The 24,609-nt window shown below is 36.2% G+C and overlaps 1 protein-coding gene across 1 annotated transcript; it reads left to right on the top strand.

Moving 5' to 3' along the window:
- Nucleotides 1–1,596: 1,596 nt before the first annotated feature.
- On the top strand, nucleotides 1,597–20,586 carry RRP1B (ribosomal RNA processing 1B). Its single transcript, XM_034423907.3, has 16 exons — nucleotides 1,597–1,840; nucleotides 2,229–2,311; nucleotides 5,204–5,261; nucleotides 6,117–6,202; nucleotides 8,314–8,375; nucleotides 10,357–10,486; nucleotides 11,520–11,584; nucleotides 11,976–12,142; nucleotides 13,019–13,110; nucleotides 13,790–13,887; nucleotides 14,055–14,074; nucleotides 15,448–15,573; nucleotides 16,888–17,597; nucleotides 18,692–18,826; nucleotides 19,207–19,273; nucleotides 19,683–20,586. The coding sequence occupies exons 1-16, from the start codon at nucleotides 1,696–1,698 to the stop codon at nucleotides 19,871–19,873; spliced, it is 2,235 nt and encodes a 744-aa protein (XP_034279798.2). The 5' UTR covers nucleotides 1,597–1,695; the 3' UTR covers nucleotides 19,874–20,586.
- Nucleotides 20,587–24,609: the final 4,023 nt, after the last annotated feature.

Here is a 24,609-nt window from a genome sequence, read left to right on the forward strand (position 1 = left end):
ACACTATATTACTATGACTCATTATACAAAAAATGGGGAAGGAAAAAAAATAAAAAAAACATATATTGAATTACGAGAGAAGGAAAAAAAAAACCCTAAAGGAAAAAAATTAAAAAACAAAAATAAAATCCTATAAGCAGCTGGGCAAATCTCAAAAAATCCATCTAAATTCTGATGGTTCGTTTAGGGAAATATAGCTGGATCTCACACTATTACCAATTACCATACTTTTCAGAGTATAAGACACACATTTTCTCCCCCTAAAAGAGGGTGGAAATGTTGGTGCATTTTATATACCAAATACAGCCATTTTTGGCCTCCCGAAGCCCCGCCCCGCATGTCCCGTTTTGTGCAAAAACAGGCCCGTTTTTCACATAAACAGGGCGCGCAGAGGCTTTGGGAGGCCTGTTGAGTGCTCCTGTGGGCTGGGGAGGGCAAAAACTTTTTTTTCTTGCTTACCTCTTCAAAATCTTGGTGCGTCTTATAGTCCAAAAAATACGGTATGTAACTTTAATTTTTGCAACATTGTGATTCAATCTTTAAACAATTAATACATTTCTATTATTTTTGTTATTGTTTTAATTGTTGTGAGCTACCAAGTCACACGCATGAAATGGGCAGCAATAAAAATTAATTAACTAAATATTGTCTGTTTTTTCAGGTTTCATTCTGTAAAGAGCTGATTCAAAGAATGATAGCTGATAGAATTTGTTAAGACATTAGGCATCTGGGATGTAAATTTTCAGAATTGACATTTTAGACCATAAGAAACTATTTAATATTCTTTAAAAACTGAAGCTCTGGATTGGGCAATATATAAAATTTATATTCTCTATTTCAAATGTTTATCTTATATGGTATTCCAACTCAATCCATATGATTAGTTTGTTGTGTTGTGCAGATTGAGAAATATTTAATCAAATCACTATAAAAAGCATTTTTCATGGGCCCATATGAAATTGCATTACAATAATTTTTATATACTACTTTGAAAGTATAGCGGTTATTATAATACATGAGGGACTTTTTAGTTTAGAGGTTTCTTATTTTGCCTTTTATCTAATTGTAATATATTGTTTCATTTATTTTATTCTACAAAAGTCCTGCTGTTATAACTGCATAATTTAAGTATTACTACTATTTACCTGAAAATATTTTTCTCCAAAATTGAATTTCAAAATATAAGACTAATCTTTGGGACAATAAGGTAATACAGGAGATTTCTTCCTAATCTTCTGACAAAAGACACTTAAATTAAATGCTGGTCAATTTCAAATAAATACAGTACTGGAGCACTTCATAATTTCTATCTCCATTGAAAGCTACACTATCAGTTTGGTTATACAAACAGAAGCCTGTTAACAGAAGTAAATATTGACGCGAAACTACAAGGTATAAATTCCTGCGTGCTTAAGAATCTCTACCAGCGCCTAAAAGCGACACTGCCTTTGCAAATCAGATTCCGGTGCATTTCTTCTCTTCTCTTGATTTGCTAGTTAATAAGCCTACATAAGGCTTATTTTAACGACTCCTTTCCTCGTATCTTCTAGCCGCTGGGCTACTATTAATGTTACTTTAAATGTGTGCGACACATTTTTGTCCGTGACGCCATTCACGGGCGCCAGGGAGAGTCTGGCTTCAGGCCGATCTAGCTGCGCCTCCTGTTCGGGAAGAAGGACGTGGTTGTTGGGGATTATGGCTCCTGCTGCTGTCGTCTCTGCTGGGCTACCTCCTGAGATCCAATTTGCTCAGAGGTTGGCCTCGAACGAGAAACGGATTCGGGATCGGGCGCTGAAAAAGCTACGTGGCTACATGACGCTCAGGACCCAGAGTCTAGAGGGTAAGGTTGGAGAAGCACGTGGGACAAAACTTCGTGTCAGGCCAGCGGTGAAGACGAAAATACACGTGTTTGTTATTGATAAATATGGGAAGGACCATCTCCAAAGCGTTTGGAGCAAAAGATGCATTAATATGATGTTTATATGAATAACAAGTGACATACCTACTACATTTTAACGGCTAATGTGACAAATGGATATTTGTATGATTGCACAGTTCTACATAGTTCTCTGCTAATTGTTGGCAGATTTTTGGCAGATGGACATTTGTATGATTGCACTTAATTATACATAATTCTTGGCTGATGTGGGTATTTTCCATCACCTAAGCAGTTGCAGGGCAAGTTTCAATTTACTTTTTTAAAATAATAATTTCCTTTTGTGCTATAGGTTGCTTCAGTCAAGAAGAATTGTTAAAAATATGGAAAGGATTATTTTACTGTATGTGGATGCAGGATAAACCTCTCTTGCAGGTATGTTATATGGAGTTGGAAAGGATTACAGTGATCATTTAGTCCAGGGGTTCTTAATTGGCAGGCCCACAATCCTTTGAGGGTCCATGGATAGATTCCACAATGTCTGTGAATTTATATGGGGGAAAACAATTTTATTTTCATATATATTGTGATATTACATGTTTTTTTTTTAATATTTGAGCATTGTATTTGAGCATAATTGATCTCCATAGATTTCACCAGACTCAGAGGCACAAAAAATTTAACAACTTTTTATGTAATCCATGGCACAAAAAGATTAAGACCTTTTGATCTAGTCCAATCCCCTTTGATGTATAAGAAAGCTAATTATTTTAACGTTAAATATTCCATGAGACATGACTATCCAGTTTTTTGAAAGCCTTAAGAGATGGATACTCCACAGTTCTATAGATTGATTAATTCATTATACATTCAGTACAGATCTTACAATAGGAAGAATTCTCTTATACTTAGACAAAAGAGCATAGACATATATCCATTACCTATCCCAGTTTCTGTGAAATGGAAAACTTATCTTTTGCTTATCTGAATCTTGATATCCTGTCTCGTAGTTTTCTTTTCTCCAGGCTGAACATCCCTAGTTCTTTCAATCTGTCCTCACATGCATGTCATCAAGTTCCTGTATCACTTTTGTTGCCCTCCTCTGAATCTGTTGTAATCTATCAATGTCCTTCTAGAAATATGATGTTTAGAATCATACATGCTACTCAGATGTCGTGTTACCAGTGCAAAAGTCAAGGGGGATAAGGACTTCATTTCACTGCTTCTAGAGATTGCTTTACATTATTGGTTTATACCTTTTTCTCAATTCAGCATGTGTTATGTTTTTTTATTTACTAAATTGAAAAGGTAGTTCTCAACTTACAACCATTTGTTTAGTGACTGTTCAGAGTTACAAATGGCACAAAAAAAGATGTCTTATGACCATTTTTCACACTTACAACCATTGCAGCATTGCCCTGGTCATGTGATCAAAATTTGGATGCTTACTAACTGGCAAGTATTTATTTCTGTTATAGTATCCTGGGAACATGTGAACAGTCAGAATGCATACAAGTAGCCTGTTTTATTTGTTCTTGTATCTTTCCAGGTATAACTGGAAAGCAATTACTCTTGGTTATTCCCATTTAGAATTTCTGAGTTTTTTTTTCAAATACATGGTCATGAAATTTACTTTTAACGCTGTGCTGTATGGTACTATTTTTTATTATTTTGGGAAACCAGGGAGAAAAAAGAAGTCAATAAATCTTAGTTGCGTTATAGAGGTAGTCCTCAATTTACCACCACAATTGGGACCAGACTTTCCATCATAAATTGTTGCAGTTGTAAATTGAATCATCCTGTGACTGTACTGAATTTTTCAACCATTCTAATGATGGCCATAAATCAAGTTACACAATCGTAAGTGCAAGTCCATCTTAACTAATGGTGTTTTTGCCACTTTTTATCAGAAACCAGCAAAAACTTGTCAAAAATTGTAATGACATGTCACATGACCATGGGACACTGCACTTGGTCATAAATGTGAGCTGGTTGCCAAGCGTCTGAATTATAATCACACGATCACAAGAGCAGAGTGATGGTCGTAAATTCAAATTTAGATTGTAATTGACTTTGGAGGCTTTGTAATTAAACAATGGCTGTAAGTCAAGGAATACCTGTAAAACCTTTTTGTTCAATTTTTTTACAGCTATCTTAATGCAGGATACTGCATAATATATGCTCATCTATTAGTCATTTATAAATGTGAGGGAAGTATGTATTCATTGGTATTCATAATAATTTACTTGCATTCTATGCCACCTACTCCATGGAATTCCAGGCAGCAATAATATTGATGGGCTCAATAAATAGGTATTTTGACTATTATCCGAACATTTTCATTTCACTTCCACGGACTGAAATAGACAGAATTTTTTGTCAAAACATTGAATACATACCTGAGATAGTATTCTTCTTGAGACATGATAAACTTGTCAGCTTTTCCAGACCTATTATTTTTCCGTTTTGTTTAGGCAGCAGTTCTTATCATCCTAGTTAGCATAGCTAGTGCCAATTTGGAAAGGCCCTCTGCAGTTGAATCATGAAAATATGGTTCATAAATTTAAGCCATTATATTCATTTTTGTTTTTGTTCTTAAACATGATTTTCTAACTATTTGTATAATAAATTATTTATTGATTCTGTCCTGATTGCCAGTTTTTAAAGTAAATAACAGTAAGTAAAAGTAAATAATAAAGGCAGGCTATCTGGATGCACTGTGCGGGCCACGGGAAAGCCGAGAGTCGGTGGGTTGCCGTGAGACGCTCAACTTCATGTATCAGCTGCAGCCTGTGCGGTCCGTCCAGTTTGCCTGCCTCGCGCCTCTGCCTTAGTCTGCTGCTTGGACAGGGAATCAATGCACCTGCGCTACACGGGCTGCGAAACTCCAGAGTGCACCAACCAAGGGACCAGCGGGCTGCTACCAGATGCCGTCAGTCCCCGCATGCTTGCTGCCTCTTGTGTACGCACTGGGGAAAGGGTGCCCAGCCAGGCTGATCACCCTGAAATTGTGTTTCTCTGAAAATAAGCCCTAGTGCTTATTTTGGAGCCCAAAAGAATATAAGACCGGGTCTTATTTTTGGGGAAACACGGTAGGAAACCTCTGCATGTTCTACCTTCAGTTTTAGGTTGTCTTTGTATTTAACTATGACAGAAGAGCTTAATCAAACTCAAATTGTATTGGTGCTTATACCCATCATCAGTTTTCTATATTTAGGGAACATCTGATAGCAAGGTCAGCTTTCTGAGAGGGGAATTTCCTGAATATTATACTGATAGGAATCTACTTTTGTGATATTATTACTAAACAAAATTCTAAATTTCCAGGAGGAGTTGTCAAATAATATATCACAACTAATCCATTTATTCGAGAATATGGATACTCGTAAGTGTCTTTATTTTTATTTCTTTTATGTTTGGGGGCTTGTAGCCAAGGCTTTGCGTTGCAGATAGAAATAATGCAAGGAAGAATAAATTATGGAGCCAGAAGTTTATTTCCTGGAGATTTATCAGAATCCTTAAACAGCAACAGCAGCAAATATATTTCTAGCACATACCATTCTGGAGCAGAGTACAGTATAGCAAGCTAGTATTTACTACAGGCCAGTATATTAGTATTAATACAAAGGATTAAATGGCAACCAAATATAGATTCTTTATAGCTTAATGGTCTAGAAAGAGGTAGCAACAAACCCCAAATTTGGATGTTTTTAAAAAGGGCTTAGATATTTTTAGACAAAACTATTAACTGCTGCAAATCATAACTTTATAAGGATGCATCTCTGAACACAAACTGCTGTGAAATATAGGTAGGAGGATTCTGTTGTGCTTTTATTCTCCCTCTCCGTACTTTACTACCCACAGGGACCTGATTAACTGTTGTGGAGGTGGAATAGTAATCTGGACAGGCCTTTGGTGTAATGTTCTCTGAGAACAGGTGAAGAGAGAATACATAAAGGGTGGGTTGCCTATTCTCAGCTTTGGCACTATCTATGCCAAGATTTCAGCTTAGGTGGATGAACCGTAAGAGAATTCAGTGTTTAAGGTCACACACACACACAAACACACACACACACACACACACACACACACACAAAAGCAGGCTATAGATACCCAGCACTTTAGTTCCTTTGGTGTATCTGCTGCTGGGATTCTTAAAGATTAATTTATCACTTATGAAAGGGGACTGAAAATGTTGAAGAAAATATGGAATTTAAACATATTTATTATTTCAAAACAGGACACTTGTTCATTCAGACTTTCTGGCAAACACTGAATCGTGAATGGAATGGATTAGACCGATTGCGTCTAGATAAATTTTACATGGTAAAGTTAAATTCTTCTTCCCTTTTTAAAAGTTCCTTGAAAAAAAGAGAATCAGAATCAGAATAGAGCTGGAAGGGACCTTGGAGGTCTTCTAGTCCAACCCCCTATCAAGCAGAAGACCCTATACCATTTCATATAGGTGGCTGGCCAGTCTTCTTAAAACCTCCAATATATCCAGGGATATATTGTTCCACAACAAAACATTCACTTTGAGACATTGGATTGATAATAAAACAAATTAAACAAATTAAAATCAATTTAAAATGCATTTTCTCATTTAAGTGTGCTAGTGCCATATGTTTATATTCTTATAAACTTTCTAAACAAAAGTTTAGATTCTTTGAAAAGAATTTCTAAATCATAGCACATGTCGTTAATTTTAATCCAGATTTCAGTTCCCTTTATTTACTTGAATAATTAATGTACAATGCATACAGGAGTAATGTAACTGGTTGTTGGGTTTTTAGTATTTTATTATTTAGTGAAATTATGTTTAGATTTTATTTATTATTGATATTCCAAATATTTCTGTTATGAATATTAATGCATTCATAATGTTAATGTAGTATAAACAATTATGAATCTTTGGTAGGTTCTATGATATAAAAATAGAAAAATATTCATGCCCTGTTATACAATTAAATTATTAATACTTTAGTCAAAACTAAGAAAAAAAATTATGTAAGCTAGCATACACAATTAAAATTTCTATATAATCCTTCAAATAGGATTCCTAGTTCTTAAATGCTTGTTCGGATACAGCAAGAGATGAGTTATTTGAATTATTACAGGTAGACCTGGAGTTATGATAGCTAATTCAGTGACCATTATTACAATGGTACTGAATGAGGGGGACTTACAACCGTCCACACTATTATGGCTGTTTCAGTATCCCCAAGGTCACATAATTGCAATCTGGATGCTCAGGCATTTGACTCGAGATTATGACATTGCAGCAAACTACAGTCACAATTGCCTTTTTTGACTTTATCTACAGCTTCCCACAAAAAAATCAGCAGGGAAGCTGGCAGCGAAGATCATAAGTTGCTCCTGCCACTTTTTATCCCAAGCACCCCACTATGGAATATGGGATTTCAAGAACTTCATACTCTGTAGCACCTCCCATGCTCCATTGCATGCACATACCTTCTGCCAGCTCACTCGTGCTCCCTGGTACCTCTTGTTAGCCCATCTGTGTTCCCTAGTGCCTACTCTTGGCACTTGCAAACTCCCATGTGCTCCTTGCCCAAGACTGAGGCCTATTGTTTTGTAAATAACAAGTTGTTTACAAAAGTCATAGTAATGGGAAGTCTGTTGTTTTCTAAACAAATGTTTAATTTGATTCATAATGTTCATATGACTGCTGTGCAGCTCTGCTTTTTGGAGATAATAGGAATTATAGTGCAATATATCTAGAAGGTGCCAGATTTGAGAAAATTGGCCTAGTCAATTTCATAGATTTTAGTGATACTTAGGAAATAGAAGTGTTATAAAACATGCTATCTAGAGCCCTATGATATATCTCAACCTCCATATCATTAGTCAATTTAGCAGCTGGCAAAAATACTTATTTGAGGGAATGGATTTATTTAACAACCATGTGATTGCTTAATAACCACTTGGTTTACTTAACAACCATGATGGCTAATTTTATGGCTGTCATAAAAGCAGTTATAAAGTCAAGTCAAGACACATGATGACCGACTTAATCACTGCAACAAGTTATGACCAAGAGTCTGGGCTCAGTTGTGGCCATTAAGTGAGGACAACCTGTACCTCTTTTCCCATTGTAAAAATGCTGTCCTGTATTCAGTGAATGAACAAGACATTGGACTTGTCTTTCTCACTCCTGCTTTCTCACTTATGGACCACAACCAAGACCTTTATTCCACTCAAGAAACAGTGGATGCAGAGTAATCCACTGTGCATTCAGCCAACATAGCATTGGGTACTAAACTCATAACGTGTGAACATACAGGGGTAGAATTTAGCTTAAAATGTGTACAGAACATCCCTGTTTTGTTCACGTTCTTTAAATACATTGAGTGCTGTCCTATAAACTTAATAACATGGTTGGAAAAATTGTATGCATCTTTTTTTTTCTAACCTAGTTGATCCGCATGATGCTGAGACAGTCCTTTGAAGTTCTGAAAAGAAATGAATGGAATGAAAGGTAGGCCATATCTGTTGTTTGTATAGTATGCCTGTCTCGTGTGCTTTTGATTTTTCTCATTATAAATACCTCACCATCATGTTTGTAAATCATGCTTCATGGTGCACCTAGTTTTGTAAATCAGATCGTGGCTTAGCGTGATGGATATATGCATTGATTTCTGTGAGATCAATATTTACCTGCTTAACTACCAAACAGCATTTCATCTATTAAAAATGATGTCGACATGACATTTTTTTTAACTGAGTGTTCTATGAACATCAATCATCTGCTCATTGATTTAATCTCATCTGATCTACAGGTAGTCTTCGGCTTATAATCATTTCAGTGACCATTCAAAATTGCAATGGTGCTGACTTTGAGTATAGATTGTACAATCTATACTCAAAGTTATGACCACTACATCTCCCTCACAGTCACATGATGAAAATTTGACAGCTTGACAATCTGCTTGCTCTTACAACTGACCACAGGGGCACTACAACTGTCCCCACCAGCTACCTTTCCCCTCATTCTGTCCTTCTGGGTGCCTTGGGGCTGCTTCCCACCCAGCTGAGTCCCCACAGGCTTTGGGCCTACTTTCTGCACCATTGGGTCTCACCGCCTAGGTCCTTCTCCCTGCCTTGTCATGTCTTGCTACACTTACCTCTTCCAATGATTGCCTTTCCAAAAGATAACCCAACCAATGGTTTCCAGGGACCATGTGTGAACTGGGAAAGTGCTGCCATCCTGGACGTGGGTGCCATCTGTGGAATCTCTCAGAAGGATGCAATTTTCCACATTGGCACCCACTTCCAGAATGGTTCAAGAAATGATGCATATTCACATCAGCTGGGTGCTCTTTTGGAAAGCTGATCTTCAAAGAGGTAAGTGGAGGAAAGTATGATAGGGCAGTGAGGAGGCCCTAAACTGGGACTCAAAAGCGTGGGAAGTGGGCCTGAGGCCTGTGAGAACCCAGCCAGGTAAGAAGCAGACCTAGGTTCTGTGGGGATCTTGGCAGGTGAAAAGCTTTACAAAGAGCACCTTGGGGTGGGGGAGGCCCTGGGAGCACAGGCCATATATGAATTGCCCAAGTGCTGCTGTGGGCGCATGGTCCTGAAATAGAATGCAGGCCTGCGCCAGGTCCCAGGACCTCCCCCACCCCGAGGTGCCCTGTATTCCCCTTAATGACCACAATGGGAAGAGCTGAGATTTCAATTGTTAAGTGAGGGTGGGGGGTCATAACATCCACTTGCTTAACATCCACTGTGACTTAAATATCAAAATGCCCTTAAAACCCACTTTTTCCAGCAAGCCGGGCTGGCTTAAGAAGAAATTTTAAATGTTTTAATTGGTTTGTATTTTTAATTTTGGGCCAAATTTATATATATTTTAATTGTTTTTTAATATTTGTATTTTATGTTTTTTAATTCTGGCTGTACACCGCCCTGAGTCCTCAGGGAGAAGGACGGTATATAAATTTAAAATAAATAAATAAAAATAAATAAATAAAAATTTTGGGCTCAATTGTGGTTGTAAGTCAAGGACAACTATATATAACTCCTCCCATTACTCTATATCAGAGAAGACACAAAACTGAAACCAAGCTGGGAAGTTGCATTAATTGTACCATTAAAATGTACAACTGCATATGTTTATAAAATACAGTAGCTTTTCAATTTTAATTACAACACAGTTACTACTAAGTGAAATTGTGATACAAGATGTAGGATCGCCTTTTAAAATGAAGTTATAAAATCAGGTCTCCTCAGCTAACTATTTTTTAAAAAGTTTATACTGGTGAGAGATTTGGACCCTGTTTCTGTGTCAGGGACGTGCACTTCTCTTTTCTTGTTCCTGTATTATGTGGAGATGAAACCATTTGGTCCATGCTTTGCCAAATGTATTTAGGTGAGCACTTTTTGGATCTGACAAAAGATTTATGATGTAATGCAGTTGAATAGAATAAATGCCACTAACATTTTTTTACATTTCTTCCCAGTTTAATTGGACAATTTCTGAACATGTTAATAATGGAAGTTATGCATCCAGACAGCCATGCTCCCATTGGTATTAAATTGCATTTCATTGATATCTATCTGGAAGAACTGGCTAACGTTGGAGCTAAAGAGGTCAGTAGCAAATTGCATGATATTTAGACTTCTCTATGCTGCTCCAACACCTGAAAAGCATCAGGTTAGGGGAAGATTATTATACTTTACTTCTTTATAAAATGTGTTAAAATCAGTGGTGTCAAGTTTTTACTGTGTGATGCACTAAAGCTCAGTTTATTTTATTTTGTGAACAGTACCTTGGTTTCCAATTAGTATTATATATATGAAAGGACTAAAAGCAAATAAGCGTACAAACAGAAAATGCAAAAAGAAACAAATGTGAAAAAGAAGTGTGAAAAAAGTTAACTTTACCCATTAATCCCAGTATGCAAAAAAAAACATTTTAATAGCTTGTCACCCTTCCTAAATATAACATACTGTCTCTTTTCCCTATTGTTTATCTTTTAAGTCAAAAAATACAAATCCATAGGCTTCACCAAACAAATCCTGTCAGCAAAAGGTGTTCACCGAAGTGTGACAATGCCCTGTTTTCTATGACTGTAATACTATACAGTATTTTAGTTTAAATTTCAAGAGTCGGCTTATCTGAAGCTATACATAACAATATTTAAAATGTATATTTTCTGTATTATAGAGTTATATTATTAATTTAACCAGTATCTTTATTTTAGAACATCTTATGCCAATAATCAATATTTTTTCTTTGCTGATAGTGCTTTGCCCTTTCTGTCTATTATATATAAATAATAAACTGCAGTTGTGCATGGAGCGAAGGTAATAGAAATGTCTTTACCATTTTTTCTGCTTTTGACTGTTTATATTAGAAGTAGTACACAGTCATTGCAATATTGATTATATCAGTGCCAATAACTGCTGAAATAACTATTGTATAAGAATTGCTCAAAATTCTGAAAGCATTTCAGTTGATTATGTAATCATTCCAAATAAACTCTACCTTTTCTCATTTTTTTCTTTTTTACTTCTGGAATAAGTTATTTCAGTTTCAGGTAGCTCTTGGATTTTAGATAATGATTTTAGAAGTGACTGATAAAGATTATGTTGAACTAATTTTTGTATTTTATCTTTACAGCTTACAGCAGGCCAGAACATTAAGTTTATTGAACCATTCTGCAAAATCATTGCCAGGACCAAGGAGTATGTTCAAATTTTGACAATATTTATGTTAATCTACTGTTTTAAAAATAGTAAATAAAAATCTGAATGGAGGTGCAGAACAAAGGAAAAGCTACTGTGAAGGATAGCAACATGCTGACTATGAGAAATATTTTTTTAAAATGCCTGAAAGTAAAAGTATGTGTAACTATAGCAACAACATTTCTATGTAGCCATTATAGAAATGATTGTTCTTGATCCTCCTACATACCTTGGAAAATTAGAGAACTATAATCATGCGATTGTCTGTTTTTCCTTTCTTATTTTCTGAATGACTCAGAACTTGTTTAAGAGTTAGGCTACAAAGAAGTTGTATTAATAACATTCTCTAAATATATTCTCTCCTCCCCCCCCCCATCTTTTAACTGTTCAGTCATCTTATGCTGCAAGCCATAATCTGTGGCATCTTTGAAAGCATTGTGGATCAGTCCCCATTTGCCATAGAAGATTTAATGAAAGAACTAAAAACTGGCAGTGATGTTGACAGTTCTTCAGAAGACGAAAAATGGAGTGACAGAGAAGATACAGAAATGGCCAGAGGTGAGAATCTCATTTCTCTGATACTTGCTTTGGAAAATTCTAGAAAAATTCTTCCAGTGTTTTCTTCACAGAGATTTCTTTTAGCACAAAAACTTCTGTGAATCCAGTTCATTTAGTAGGAAATTGAAATTAGAAAAATCCATTATTGTAAAAAATATTTCCTGACACATTTGTTTTCTAAGCAAAGTTTTGCTTTGTCTTCTAGCAAGCCTCTGTTCAGTATTTATAAAAGACTGTGTTCTCTTTTATTTCCTCCAGCTCCTATCATTGATTTCAGATATACCATCTCTGCTAAAAACGTTACTTATAGGCTATGGTTTTTGTTTTTTTTTAATTTGATTTATATGCCGCCCTTCTCCGGAGACTCAGGGCGGCTTACAATGCGTTAAGCAATAGCCTTCATACTTTTGTATATTTATACAAAGTCAGCTTATTGCCCCCACAAACTGGGTCCTCATTTAACCTACCTTAGAAAGGATGGAAGGCTGAGTCAACCTTGAGCCTGGTAAGATTCGAACCTGCAGAAATTGCAGGCAGCTGTGTTAATAACAGGGTGCATTAAACCACTGTACTACCAAGGCTCTTTGTTCAGTGTTAAAGGAGAGTTTTTTTTTCTCATATATCAGGATTTCTCCTTATTTCCTCAAATTACATACTCAGATGCTCTCTAAAGGCCCTCTAACAGATTTGGTCATACAGTGACAAGACTTCACAAGATAAATCATGCAATCATTCTCTTGGAGATACTCAGCTTCATTGGCTAAATGAAGGCAGGAAATATTTTCCCCATGATCAGCTGAGTGAGTGGGACTGTAATGGATAGGGCCATCCATTCGATCTCTGACACCTCATTTTTGTTTTTTCTTCATAATATAGGCAGGGGCTTGTCAAACAAACAGCCTCCAAATTCAGAGGCACATGCTAATATTTCAGAAGATATAGATGTTAACATTGGACCTGTTCTTCAGGTAGGCTCCACCTTTATCAAACAATACTAGTTTTAGAACTCTAGTTACTAAAATTATGGGAGTTGTGGGACCAGATTGGGGAAGGCTAATGCAGGGTTTGAAAGCTTCTGATTTAAAACTGATAAATTGCACTGGCTACTTTATTCTCAACACCTGAAAATTAAATCAAGCTATCCGTTTTTTCCCCAATGCAATACTGGGAGGGGGGAGAGGGGTGCCATCTATAAGTTGTATGTACTTCAAGTTCTGAGGAACATCAGATGCCATTTGAGCAATTCGGCATGTATTGACTCATAAAAAGTAATGGTCCAAGTCTTCCTGAACTGCGCCTTTATATCTTACTGTGATTTTTTAAAGACGATACTTAATGGTTCATCATACTGTGGTGGGGACATAGTAGGAATTTGTGTGAATTTAGACTGGTGAGAAATAAATAAAATAAATAAAGAAAAAAAGAAAAGAAAAGAATGGTGTTATGATACTAACATTTTAGCATTTTTAAATGATACGATTCGTAAAACCGATCTAAATTTCTTTCCTTCCTTCCTTCCTTCCTTCCTTCCTTCCTTCCTTCCTTCCTTCCTTCCTTCCTTCCTTCCTTCCTTCCTTCCTTTCTTTCTTTCTTTCTTTCTTTCTTTCTTTCTTTCTTTCTTTCTTTCTTTCTTTCTTTCTTTGACAGTTTGATTATGCAGCAATTGCCAGCACAATCTTTGAGTTGAGCAGCAGAAAAAACACGCCTGCTTTTAACAGAAAGCGCCTCTACAAATTGGTTAAAAAGTATGTTTCCTGAAATTCTTATGATTTCCCTGGGTAATCTTTTTTCTCTTAACATTTAAGTCCTTTTTTTAAACTCATTTTTCCACATCAATAAATACAGTACTTTCTGTTATGGAAGGTTTGCAGATGAGTAAAACAATATAATTTCTTTTCACTTCTCTTTCCAGATTTCAAGATCTTGCAGAAGGTAAGACTTCATCATTTTGTTCAAGCCTTTGAAAAAGCATAGCTTAAGTAGAAAATAGACACTAGGGTTGAATGTATTGTCCTTTGAAGGAATAATCATGATTTTCCACATCAATGCTTAAGTGAAAGTAAAGTATCTTGAGTTATTTTCTAATTCTGATGGCTTTGTGGTCATGTCCATGTAGTGATCTTGGGAACAATATGGACATATTTGCCATTTCATTTTCTGAGATAATTTTGAAATTCTCAGACAACTCTAGGGTTTCCTGGTCTCCCAGTCATGCACAAACTAAATCTGATCTTTCCTAGCTTCTTTCAAGTTCAGGCAATATGCTGGTATCTGAACTGGATTTACATTATCACCTAAATCAGATTAAAGTACTCTTTACAACTGGAATTTGAGAACCTTTTCTCCCCTTCATGAAAAGTCAAATAGTCATTACAGTTGCTGGAGTCACTGCCAAAAATATGTGGGGCCAGGCCCTTTTCCCTCCACTCTTCCTTACTATTAGACTTCTGTAAGATGAAAATAACTGGCAGTCTATTGTTGTATTGTATTATAAAATACAAGTAGTACATTTTATTGTTTGCGTGCAGAGATATTTACTGTATTTTTCAGAATATAAGATGCACCAAGATTTCGAAGAGGCCCCCAGGAGTACTCTGCAGGCCTCCCAAACTCTCTGAGAGGGCACCCAAACCCTCTGCACATCCCATTTTTGTGAAAGGCCCATTTTTGGCCTCCTGAACCCCCCACGCATCCCATTTTTGCCCTTTCTAGCCCTCAGGAGCACTCTGCAGGCCTCTCAAACCCTCTGCATGTCCTGTTTTTGCGAAAAATAGGCCCATTTTTGGCCTCCTCAACCCCCCATGTGTTGGGGGCACTACCAGGAGTGCCCAGGAGCACTCTGCAGGCGTCCCAAACCCTCTGTGCATCACATTTTGCAAAAAATGGGACACACAGTGGGGGTTTTGGGAGGCCAAAAATGGCCGTATTCGCTCTATAAGACGCACTGATATTTCCACCCTTTTTAGGAGGGAAAAAGTGCGTCTTATACTCCGAAAAGTACAGTATATAGTATTGACTGCAGACTATTAACATTCTGATGATTTAGATAACGTATACTTATTTTTTTTATTTATTTTTTTATTTTTCTTTATCTTTATCTTTGCAATTAAGCATGGGGCGCTGATTACCTACCATTGATTTCAATTTTGCTCCTTCCCTTCTTATTCAAGTAAATGCTTTATTTGCTATAAAATATTCATGATAGAATACATGCATGAGTTTAAAAAAGTCATGGATGTTAATGTGGGTGAAGAATCTTTCCAAGAATATTTGGCTTATGGCAGTTATTCCAATGTCCTATTCAGGGAGTTTCCCTCAAGATGATTTCCCTGAAGATGTCTCTACAGATGAGGATGATGATACCTTCAGCAGGAGGAAATTGAAAAGAAAATCTGGCAAACCCTTAGATAAAGCTCAGTTGGGGAAAAAAGGTAGGGAAAAAAATCTATTTGTTTCCTGATCACACTAAACAATTATTTTTTAATTACAGTTTGTTGAATCAGCCATAGAGGTCTGGTTTGTACATACCGTGTTTCTCTGAAAATAAGCCCTAGCCTGATTTTTTGAGATGGGCCTAATATAAGCCCTACCCCAAAAATAAGCCTGGGAGATGGGCGTGGCCAGCACAAGAGGCGATGAATGCATAGGGGCAGCAGGGGTAGCCTGCTGTCCCCTGGGTGAAGCGCAGAAAAGTCCGAGCTTGGAGGCAGAGGCGGGGGAGATAGGTGATCCAGATGTGCTGCACGGCTGCCAGGCTCGCAGGAGGCTTGCACAGTGGCACTGGCAGCAGGGGGAGACAGGTGATCCTGATGCCCCACGTGGGTGCCTGCTGATGGGCGCAGGCAAACTGAGAGACGGTGGAATGGAGGGGGCGGCACATTGGGATTGCCTGCCTCCCCCACATGCCTCTGGCTCTGCTGGGCACTCTTCACCCAGAGGGAGACAACATTTCATCTGCTTGCAAATGGGGTGCTTTAAAATGAGCTGATCACTCCATTTCAAAGCATCCCATTTGCAAGGAGACAAAGCTTTGTCTTCCTCTGGGCGAAAAGTGTTAGGGTGCCTAAAGGGTCTTTTGCTCAAAAAAAGACCTGGTCTTATTTTCAGGGAAACACGGTAACACTAAAGCATGATCAGAGGGTCTGCCAACTACACTAAACCAAAAATGAATCATATTATGGTTCAGCATTAGACATAAAACAATTTCATATAGGCTGCTGGTATAATTATTTTCATGGAAGGAAACCCTATTGAACTAAGTATGATTTAGTAACAAGCAGGCAGTAATAACTTTATTGTCAATAATAATATTTTGTATTAAATTTAACTGAGTGCCCTCAGAAGACAGCAGAAATGGTTTTCTATTCAACTGTAAGTATTGACTGAAACCCACAGAGCTGTGTGGATAGGCCTAGAGATTTTCTATAAGTATAAAGAGTTCAGATGTGAAAGTAATTCATTGTAATGATCATAATCATCCACAACTGCCAAGATCCTTGCTAACACAACATGCTACTTATTAAAAGCATAACATTTGCCATGGAGGGTTCAAACGTTCTTTCTCATCTTTTCCCCAAATAGTTAAACAAACTATCTGAAAATACTTAAAGTGGGAATTAATGGCAGGATTAATCATGGCTTTTATAATTAGATATATTTTTCTTTTCATTTAAAAGTAGAGTTGTCGTACCAATTTGTCACGAGAGATGCTATTCAACTTAATATCACTTAATTTTTCTTGACAGACAACAATCAAACGCAAAAGAATGATAGTGAGGAAGAAGAGGCCAACACAGGGCTACAAAAAAAGAGGAAGAAGAGAAAGAGAAAATCCAGTCAGAAAGCTGGTACTTGCATGCTCTCTAGAAATAATGAGAATAGACCAGTCAGTGTTGAATCCAAGACACCAGATCCAGCCAACAAATCCTCAGATATCAGAAAACGGCAGAAGTCTTCAAGTACAGAGAACAATGAAGTTGCTTCGGTGATTCCCATTGAAGGACTTGGTGATGATTCTTCCTTAAAGTCACTGACACGTTTAGCCAATGGCATAAAGAAGCCTTCTGCACACAAAAATGAGAGCCTGCCAAAAGTTCCTATAAAAATTGTGTGTCAGAATGGACAGAATTATGACTGTGAAGAGGACCCTAGTTGTTATACTACAGGAGGCCACACTGGTAAAATTATGAAGAGGCAGCAGAAATCAAAGCTAGGAATCACTGGAAAGCTTTTGTCTGAAGAGAATGTTAATCTGCCAGAGAAAAAATGCCTTGTAGAGACAGAACCTATTGTGCTCCAGAAAGTCAAGTTGAAGAGAAAAAAAATATTGGGGAATTTGGGGAGGATTATATGCTCCAAACAGAAAGCAATTGGCTTGAAAATACAAAGAAAAAGCAAGAAAGCCCCAAATTCCACAGAAAGAAATGAACTTGAAAACAAGAAGAGGAAGAATGAAGTAGGTGGATATACTCTGTTGAATTTTTCAAACTAAATCATTTTCTAAATTTCTTAATCCATTTTCTGAAATCGAAAAGGGCATTCTTACTCTAGTGCAGTTGGTTAGTGATAAAGGTTAGAGTGCAGTACTGCAGGCTACGCCTGCTGCCTGCCTGCTGCCTGCAATTTGGCAGTTCAAATCTCACCAGGCTCAAGGTTGACTCAACCTTCCATCCTTCCGAGGTGGGTAAAATGAGGACCCAGATAGTTGGAGCAATATGCTGACTCTGTAAACCGCTTAGAGAGGGCTGTAAAGCAGTATATAAATCCAAGTGCTATTGCTATTGCTATCAATATAATGCTATAATTTCACAATTTTAATTTAAAATTCTATATTAACCTTAGGCTAATCAATTGGCTAACTGAAAGGAAAATTGTTATATAAGTCTAACATCAGCCCTACTAAGGCATGTTTCTGAACCACATGAGAGTTAAAAGAAAATAAACAGACAATGTAACATGATTCTGCCCAAAATTTATTCTTCTATTTAGCTGAACACTCTTAAATATCTCCTGCAAGCTTCATCTGGTGTGTACAAAGGTCTAAAGGAATAGCAAACATTTAGGGATATTGAGAATGTATGTGTATGCCCCCCCCCCCATTTATTTTTAGATAACTTCCTTATCAGGGCTACATTTAAGCCTTTCATTTGTTAAGCAAATGTGAATGGTTGGAGAAATAAGGGGGTGGGTGGGGAATTAAAAATAACATTTTAAATTGAACAGTTTTTGCATGTCCTTAAATATAAATTATTTTATTTGGAAATCCTAAATAAAATTGTTTTGTTTGGAAAAAGAACATCATTTTGCTCTTTTCAAAATATTTATTTTGTATTCTTTAACTTCCCTGAAACCGACTATGCATGTTATTTCTTAGGCCTGGTTCTCATGGAAAGACATTCAGGTAGCTATTGGCAGATTTATAAATCTCTCAACTTGGATTTAATGTGGCTATACAAAAACAAAGTGGGGGTCGAGGGATGGAATGAACATATGTGCTATTTGTATTATTGACTATGTTATGCATATTTTCTGTTCTTTTTCTTCTTGCAGGAAACTGGTGGTATTGCTCTTCCAATAAAGAAAACAAAGGCAAAGGTGGAGAATGATTTTGTGAAGTTTGAAAAGACAACTTTACCAAAGCCAGCATTCTTTAGAAAAGCTAAAAGAAGCATTACCACCATGCCGGTATGATAACCTTTCTATAGTTTTTATCTTGAGAATGTCTAGAATAATAGTTTGAGTCCCTTTTAAACAATGGCATTTTTCAAGATAGAATTGTGATGAATCACTGCGTAGGAGACCTTGTTCTAGATTGCTTGTTTAGTCTCAATTCTGAGACTAAATATGCAATTCTACAAACTTCCTGCTTTTAGAATGGCTTTTGCAATCTTATCTGTGGGCCATCTGGCCACTTGCAGGACATTGGCAAATTGGATGATGATGTATGTTGGCTGATGCTTTCTAACTATTATGATTTGGTTCAATATTCTAATAAGGATATTGAAAAATACTTTAAGCAATAAAGATTTAATTGGCCCAGGAAAACAACTATATTTGTCTTTTAGTTAAGCAAACTACAATCTTCCAGCTCCAAAAAGGTTACCTTTGGATTGAATAAGAATATGACTGCTGGTAAGACATTTTCTTTCTTGCTTGAAAGGCCTGTGTTATTATATCATTTGTGTGATAAACTGAATGTTAAAAGTTTTTTTGCTGGCCAAAGATTTAACTTCATTTGAATTATTACATAAGCATTGGTGTTGTTAAAATGGCAGTAATGCATGTATTTTGCTAGCATATTTTGCTCTGCTGAGATCCCCATCTATTTTCAAGTAACGTGAAAAATAAATTGGTTTAAAAATAATTTTAAACATTAAACCATGTCTGCATTCTGAAGGTCTTATGAATGAATGCTTATATAAAAAACCATCTAGAAGGATGTAGTTTTTCTCCCTTCACTTACACATAAGTACTTTACATGCCTAGTAATAGAGTAACACAAGACATGTAATGTTTTTCTTTCTAATCTTTTGCTTTACAGAATTTAAGAAGACAGACAAAAGTATCTTAGTCAGTCCAGAGGGAGTCTCCCGGGTAGCTTTCAATCCTAAACAAAAACCACCCCATGGGGTCCTGAAGTCTTCCTCTAGCTCTTTGATGGAAATCCCTCAAATAAAGAAGTCTCTTATAACTCCAGCTAAGAGGAGACCAACTGCTATGGATTTTTTCTAAGCCCAATAAAATGGAAGAGAATTTTGGAAATGTTCTGATCATTTCAACATCCAGCTATTTTTGGTATAATTTTCAGAATCTTATTTTCCCAGCTAATACGATACTATACATATGGTTTCGATTATGTGGCCTCTGGTTCTTCAAAAAGCACCTCTTTAGCTGCAGATTAGAACTGCTTTGTATATGTTGTTAGCAATATATATATATGATATGATATATATATCGACTGACCTCAGGTTTGAAAATCAGTTTTTTTAAAAAACAAGTTATCTGATGAATATTTTTATAAAGCTTTATTTGAAGCTGCTTTTTGATGTACTCTTTATTATTTTAATCTTAAATGGGCTCTGTTGTTTTCTACCCTGTTTCATTTTCCCCCTCATGCCTTCCATCTTTCTAACACTTTGGGTTAAAATAACAGTATTTATTGAAAACAAGTTTTTCAAAGGGAAAAAATCTTATAGTATACATTAAAACTATTACTATTCAAGCACATGGTGCACTTTGCATATAGTGCTTAAGCATGTGTGGTAATATTCTTAGCAATTTGAGAATTGCTCCTCTGTTCATAAAATGTGTGTGTTCTAATATGATGACCCTCAGATATGTTGTGACTAAAATTCCAAGCCAGCGTGATCCATATACTTATGTGGAAGATACTGTATATTTTCCCCTAATAAAAAATGCATGTTTATGCAGTTTGCCTTCACAAACATATTCAATCAAGGCATTGTTCTTCCTCTATTAAAATGAACTAAATTATATTATAATTTTTGCAGAAGCCTCTGTGCCTTTTGATTACAGGGTAAGGATGGTTAAATGGCTATCTGAATTAAAAAGGGGATGGGGTGGGATTCACTATATCTAAAGTTCTGCTGATGCCAGCAGGATGCAAATAGTATTTTGCTGGGAATCTTTCTCCCATCTTCAGAGTTCCTGTCTTGTCAATTTGCAATACATGGAAACAAATAGTTTTATTGATTAGAGTCATTGTAATTTGCGATCAAGCTGAGGAATAGAAAGGCTGGAGTTCCCGCTGTTAGAACCGTGCCACCAATTATCTTAGATAAATGGTAAAACTTTTTTTTTTTTTTTTTTTTTTTTGTGCTGCTGCTGGTATTGGAGTTTCAAGGATAGATTTTTTTCCCCCTTCCTTCTCCATCTTTACAGAATGATTCAAAAAGTTTATATAAAGTTTGGAATAACTTCCCAGGAACCAGTGTCTTCAGTATGTAATATGCTGATGTCACCATGCCTCTCTTCATTTTTTTTAAAATTAATTTTATTAAATATACAATTTAAAAACATTAGACTTGGTGCGACTTGTCTGATACATACTTTTCTAGCACTTTTTCTTTCGTGTATATTACAATATAATATCATGCATATTCCATATATACTTTTGTACAATCACACTTCAGTTACATACATATTCCCTTCGTACCTATTCAAATCCAATTTATTCCTATCTAATATTTCTTAATTTAATTTTATTTATTTTTCTCCCCTTTCGTTCACTCTGTTTCTAATTCTCTATCCCTACATTCCTCCTTTTCTCTAGCCATTTATAAAATGTATTCCAGGTTACATAGAATTCCGATTCATCTTTATCTTTGAGCTCCATTGTAAACCTGTCCATTTCTGCACAGATCAATATTTTGTTAATTATTTCTACCTCCTGTGGATTCTCTCTGCATTTCCAATTTTGTTCGAATATCAACCTCGCTGCCGTTAGTATGTATACCGTAAGATATATTTCTTCTTTTTTGTAATTATCCCTTACTATACCCAGAAGGGAGAGTTCTGGCGTCATATCTATCATCTTGTTTAACATCTCTTCTAGCCACTGTTTTATTTGCACCAAAAGTCCTTGGCTTTCGGGCACCCCCACCACATATGTTAATAGGTGCCTAATGTTGCTTTACATTTCCAACATTTCGGTGAGCAATTTTTGCACATCTTGGCCAGTCTTGTGGGTGGGTAATGCTACCTGTAAAACATTTTGTATTGATTTTCTTTATACGCAGTGGCTAGGGTAAGCTTTCTATTCCTCTCCCATAGTTTTTGCTAGCTATCTAGATCTATGCCATACCCAAAATTCTTACTCCAGGTGAGCATGGTCTCTTTCACTTGCTCTTCTATCATGTCATAATCCAGTAAATATTTATATAATTTCCTAATCATCTTCACATCTGCCCCTTGTAAGATTTCATCCAATTCTATTGGTTTGGTTCTTATGCCCCGTTCATTTTTATCTTTCACGTATTGGGATTGAATCTGAAGATATGCCCACCATTCTAGTTCTATCCCTTCTTCTTGTAAGTCCTGTCTAGACCTCAGTTCTCCCTTTTCATTCAATATGTCTTTATACATAATCACTCTTCCTAATTTCATGAAATTTGGATCTCCAGAGTCGATAGCCAATTGGGAATTTCTATATAATTTTGTTGCTTAGTTTTAATCCAAACGTCTAATAGAGCTCTTCTGATGAGGTGTTTCTGGAAGTATTGGTGTGTTTTATGTTTCCCGTCCCAGAGGATTGCGTGCCACCCAGTTTGCGTATCATGTCCTTCCAGTGCTAGCAGCCTCCTGTTTTTTAAATTAATCCACTCCCTGATCCATGTGAGTGCTGCTGTCTGGTAGTATTTTTCCCAGTCAGGGAGTCCAAATCCACCTCTTTCTTTCGAGTCTTGCAATAATTTCAATTTAATTCTGGGTTTTTTCCCTTGCCAAATATATTTAATTATTATTTTATTTAAATTTCTAAAAAAATTATTTTTCAATCTTATTGGTATGGTTTGAAATAGAAAGAGTATCTTTGGCAATATAGTCATTTTGACTGTCGCGATTCTCCCCATAAAGGAAAGTTGCAGGTTTTTCATCTATCTAAATCTACCTTTATTTGATCCACTAATTTATTGTAATTGTCCTCCTTTAGTGTAGCACATCTTGACATCAAATAGATACCTAGGTATCTCACTTTCTTTACTGTCTGTATTTTTATTTTCTCAGCCAATTCTTTTTCTTGCAGTTTACTCATATTCTTGACTGAAATTTTGGTTTTTTCCTTGTTCACCCTCAAACCTGCAACTTTCCCATATTCGCCCAATACTTCCATTAACCTCTCACCCGATTGTAAAGGGTCTTCTAGAATGAACATAAGATCATCAGCGAATGCTTGCACCTTGAAGATTTCTTTTTTTATTTCCAGACCTTTTATTTGTTCATCTTTTTGGATAATTCTAGTGAGTACTTCTAGGGATAGAACAAACAATAATGTTGATAATGGGCATCCCTGCCTAGTTCCTTTCTGAATTTTGAAACTCTGTGTCGTTTCACCATTAACAAATACTTTGGCTTTTTGGGTGGAGTAGATTGCGTTGAACATATTTATGAAATTCTCCCCAAATTCCATTCCTTGTAGAACTCATGAATTATATCTTTTTTCCCTTTGTTATATTATCTGCCCCTCTTTATTGCATAATCTACTAATGCACTTTTTATCTTTTTGTTTCTTCAATTTATAAGCTAGCCAGCGTCCCGGTTTGTTTGCATTTTTGAAATAATTTTGTTTTAAGTATTTTAGTCATTGTGCCAAATCCTCCTTCTCGATCATATTCAAATTATATTTAATTATGTCTATTTGTTGCTTCAAATCCCTTCTTTTGGGTTCTTTTTATAGATCTCTTTCTAGTCTAGCAAGTTCTTCCTCCAAATCTTTTTGACGCTGTCTTTTCTTTTTATTTTCTTTCGCCATGTAGGTGATCGCAATCCCTCTCATGTAGGCTTTTGCCGTATCCCATAGATTTTGAATATTCGTGTCCTTCTTTTTATTATCTTGGAAGAACAGATTCATCTGTTCTTCCATCTTTGATTTAAATTCTTTATGTTTTAAAATTGCTCTCTTTAATGTCCATCTTCTTGGTTTTTTTTCCCCCTCTCCATCTAATTGTCACTGGATTATGATCTGCCCAAAGATTTTTTCCAATTTCGATTTCTTCTATTTCCAAATTTAATTCCTTTGACATCCAATCCATGTCAATCCTTGACCACGACGTGCCTCTCTTCATTGTGATGTGTTTCAACATTGTATTAAAACACTCTTATTAAATTGATGCTAATATTTAAAATCAAGAAGATTAAGATATTGCTTTAAAAACAACTCAGTTGAATGTGGAATTGGAAAGATTCAGTCTAAATTATCTACTTATGACAAGGACATGCCTAAAATCAATTAGATTCAATAAGTTATAGATAATTATTTTATACAGGGTGTTGCAGGGCAAACCTCTAGACCAGCATCAGCAGCTGCATCTATAAGCAGCTTCTCTGAACATTTCATACTATTCCACTGACCAGAACCAGTTGGTTAAATCTAGGCACTGTTAGTATTTCTAAAAAAGCCTCTATTACACAGCATTTTAGAGACTAGTACACAGTGCAAAAACATAGTGGATATCTAGCACATTGGGAAACTGTTAGATAAGACTATCAAGGACCATGTGGGGGTAAAAAAGCCAAAAACAAAAAAGCACTTTTCATAGGCAGTTTTTAAACCTGGAGTTGACCATGACTAACAAGATAATGTTGGCCATTGCAGTTCCTGTAATGATTATACAATTGAAAACAAGATAAGTACATCATCATGCTGTCTGTTAAACCGTATATATTTTTCTGTCCAGTTTATACACATACATTCCATTTTGCAGTAATTTTTCTGAAAGTTAACTGAAATA

Source organism: Pantherophis guttatus, chromosome 5, assembly GCF_059756535.1.
Source record: "Pantherophis guttatus breed Tessera chromosome 5, ASM5975653v1, whole genome shotgun sequence".
In the NCBI taxonomy this organism is placed as follows: domain Eukaryota; kingdom Metazoa; phylum Chordata; class Lepidosauria; order Squamata; family Colubridae; genus Pantherophis; species Pantherophis guttatus.

Excerpts from the sequence above, each read along its gene's own strand:
- RRP1B (XM_034423907.3), top strand. The coding sequence starts at position 1,696 with ATGGCTCCTGCTGCTGTCGTCTCTGCTGGGCTACCTCCTGAGATCCAA. Across the intron at positions 8,376-10,356 it reads AGAAATGAATGGAATGAAAG|TTTAATTGGACAATTTCTGA; the intron begins GTAGGCCATATC and ends ATTTCTTCCCAG. Across the intron at positions 11,585-11,975 it reads ATCATTGCCAGGACCAAGGA|TCATCTTATGCTGCAAGCCA; the intron begins GTATGTTCAAAT and ends TTAACTGTTCAG.